Source organism: Aphanomyces astaci (assembly GCF_000520075.1).
Source record: "Aphanomyces astaci strain APO3 unplaced genomic scaffold supercont1.162, whole genome shotgun sequence".
Lineage (NCBI taxonomy): Eukaryota > Oomycota > Saprolegniomycetes > Saprolegniales > Verrucalvaceae > Aphanomyces > Aphanomyces astaci.
In genome coordinates this window covers 33,551-35,726 of record NW_009798425.1, presented here as the reverse complement: position 1 = coordinate 35,726, position 2,176 = coordinate 33,551, and the positions used below count along the sequence as shown (strand labels likewise).

At 53.4% G+C, this 2,176-nt stretch overlaps 1 protein-coding gene across 1 annotated transcript; it reads left to right on the top strand.

Annotated features, from left to right (window-relative positions):
- Nucleotides 1–204: 204 nt before the first annotated feature.
- Nucleotides 205–1,762, top strand: H257_18405 (cell division protein FtsZ). Its single transcript, XM_009847451.1, has 4 exons — nucleotides 205–659; nucleotides 711–1,029; nucleotides 1,084–1,357; nucleotides 1,400–1,762. The coding sequence occupies exons 1-4, from the start codon at nucleotides 236–238 to the stop codon at nucleotides 1,649–1,651; spliced, it is 1,269 nt and encodes a 422-aa protein (XP_009845753.1). The 5' UTR covers nucleotides 205–235; the 3' UTR covers nucleotides 1,652–1,762.
- Nucleotides 1,763–2,176: the final 414 nt, after the last annotated feature.

Genomic DNA, 2,176 nt, shown 5'->3' with positions numbered 1-2,176 from the left:
GGGGGGTATACGGTAGTACAGTAGTAATGTTGGGAAGATATACTAAAAAATATTCTTGGTTTTGGATCAATGATTTTCGTTAAGTTCGACGTACTTGAATTTTGACACGTTTTATAGGTAAAACGGAACGGAGCCTTCATTATCCGGTAAAACGTAATTGAAAGGATGACAAAACACAAAAAAACGCATTCCACTCACGGTGGGGAAGATTCGCCCCATTTCATTGTGACGAAGGATGCTTCGCACGTTCCTCCGATGTAGCGGCAGCGGTCGGCCCTTCGCCACTTCTTCACATGCAGCCAAGGTGAATGGCGCGGACGTCCCTTCATTCCGTCGACCATCACCCTCAACGACCAACTTCCCGAAGCGATCGGCGGGGTACCAGTCGACTCGCGCCATGAACGAGTCCGCCCATCGATCAGAGCACCAGCCAAAGTCCCACAAGTTAAAGAACGGCCGTCCTGTGATCACTGTAATTGGGGTGGGTGGCGCAGGAAGCAACGCCGTGAACAGCATGATCACGTCGCAGCTGGAAGGCGTGGACTTTGTCGTGGCCAACACAGATTGCCAGGCTCTGGCAAGGTCGCTGACGCCGCGCCAGATCACGCTGGGCAAGGAGCTTACGAAGGGGTTGGGTGCGGGGTCCAAACCGAGCTTGGGTATGTATGCATCCCATTCATTTCAGCGTCAAACTCATCGTGCATATGCAGGCAAATCGGCGGCGGAGTTGAGTCACGACGGCATCGTAGCCCAGTTGGAAGGAAGCAACATGTTGTTTGTCACGGGCGGCATGGGCGGTGGCACCTGCACAGGGGCGGCGCCAATCATCGCAAACATCGCGCGGGACATGGGCATCCTCACGGTGGCGGTGGTGTCGACGCCGTTTCGATCAGAAGGGCCGAATCGCACGCGACTAGCCATCCAAGGTCTCGCCGCGCTCGCGCAATCGGTGGACACGCTGATTGTCGTCCCCAACCAAAACTTGTTGGCGCTGTCCAACGCGTCCACGACGTTAGTCGAGGCCTTTCGGTACAGTATAAACCCACCTCTGGTGACTTTTTATTCGATTCTTACATGGTGTAGGTACGCGGACGCGGTGCTGCTGGAAGGCGTCAAGGGCGTGACAGACCTGATTGTCAAGCCAGGCTTAATCAACTTGGACTTTGCAGACATCAACACGATCCTGTCCAAGGCCGGGCGCGCCATGATGGGCTCGGGTCAGGCCGCGGGCGCCAACCGCGCCGAGGAAGCGGCGTATGCTGCCATGTCGACGCCGCTGCTGGGGGACCTGCCCACGGAGCACGCGACGGGGCTTCTCGTGACCATTCGCGGCGGTGAAGACATGACGCTGTACGAGGTACACTGATATTGAATCACGAGATTGCTTGATTCGTTTTAGGTGGATACGATCATGGGGGTGATCCGAGACAAGGTGGCCGAGTCGGCGAATGTGATCTTTGGTACGTGCTATGACCCGTCAATCGAGGGCAGCATCCACGTGTCGGTGATTGTGAGTGGGATCAAGATGGACCAGTTTACCCCCCCCGCCGGCAAAGTGCGGAAGACCGCCGCCGACAGCGACGTCCCGACGACGACGACGGACGAACCCGCCAAGGAGTCGACGGGGTTGTTTGGATTTTTTAAGCTGTAATTGTTGTGATGACGATACATGTTGAGCGTGGGCACTTGGTGCATAAGAAGTTCTCGCTGGGTCGAGGGAATTGATTGTGTAGGCCATATATATATATTATATATATATATATATCTGGGAGGTCGTGATTCAGAGTTATGGCCAAAACCGTTTCCACCTGTTGACCAATAAGAGCCTTGGTCTGTGAACGTTTTGTTCCCGCTTTCAGGTCGAAAAGGAAAGGGACTACTGTATTAGTATTAATAGTAGTACTAAGTTTTTCTAGTAGTACTACAACATCGAGGGGACATATTAATAGTACATCATCACACTGCACTGTATCAGACAGAGGTCTAGCAGAGAAAATACGTAGTCTTGGTGTCCAAAGTCTTCGTACCAAGCTGGCATGATACTCACGTACAAGCCTTGTAGTTTGTTAGGAACGCGCATCGTAGGTCAAGAGAGTTGCGGACTTCGGACGAAGACCAGGGTCGAGCCGCACTGCTCAGCGGAATGACTCATGGCACTGGCGCCACACATGAAGTT

Bases quoted from the DNA above. Each gene is read 5' to 3' on its own strand.
- H257_18405 (XM_009847451.1), top strand. From the start codon at position 236: ATGCTTCGCACGTTCCTCCGATGTAGCGGCAGCGGTCGGCCCTTCGCC. The intron at 1,030-1,083 runs GTACAGTATAAA...TACATGGTGTAG, and splicing joins ACGTTAGTCGAGGCCTTTCG to GTACGCGGACGCGGTGCTGC. The intron at 1,358-1,399 runs GTACACTGATAT...GATTCGTTTTAG, and splicing joins AAGACATGACGCTGTACGAG to GTGGATACGATCATGGGGGT.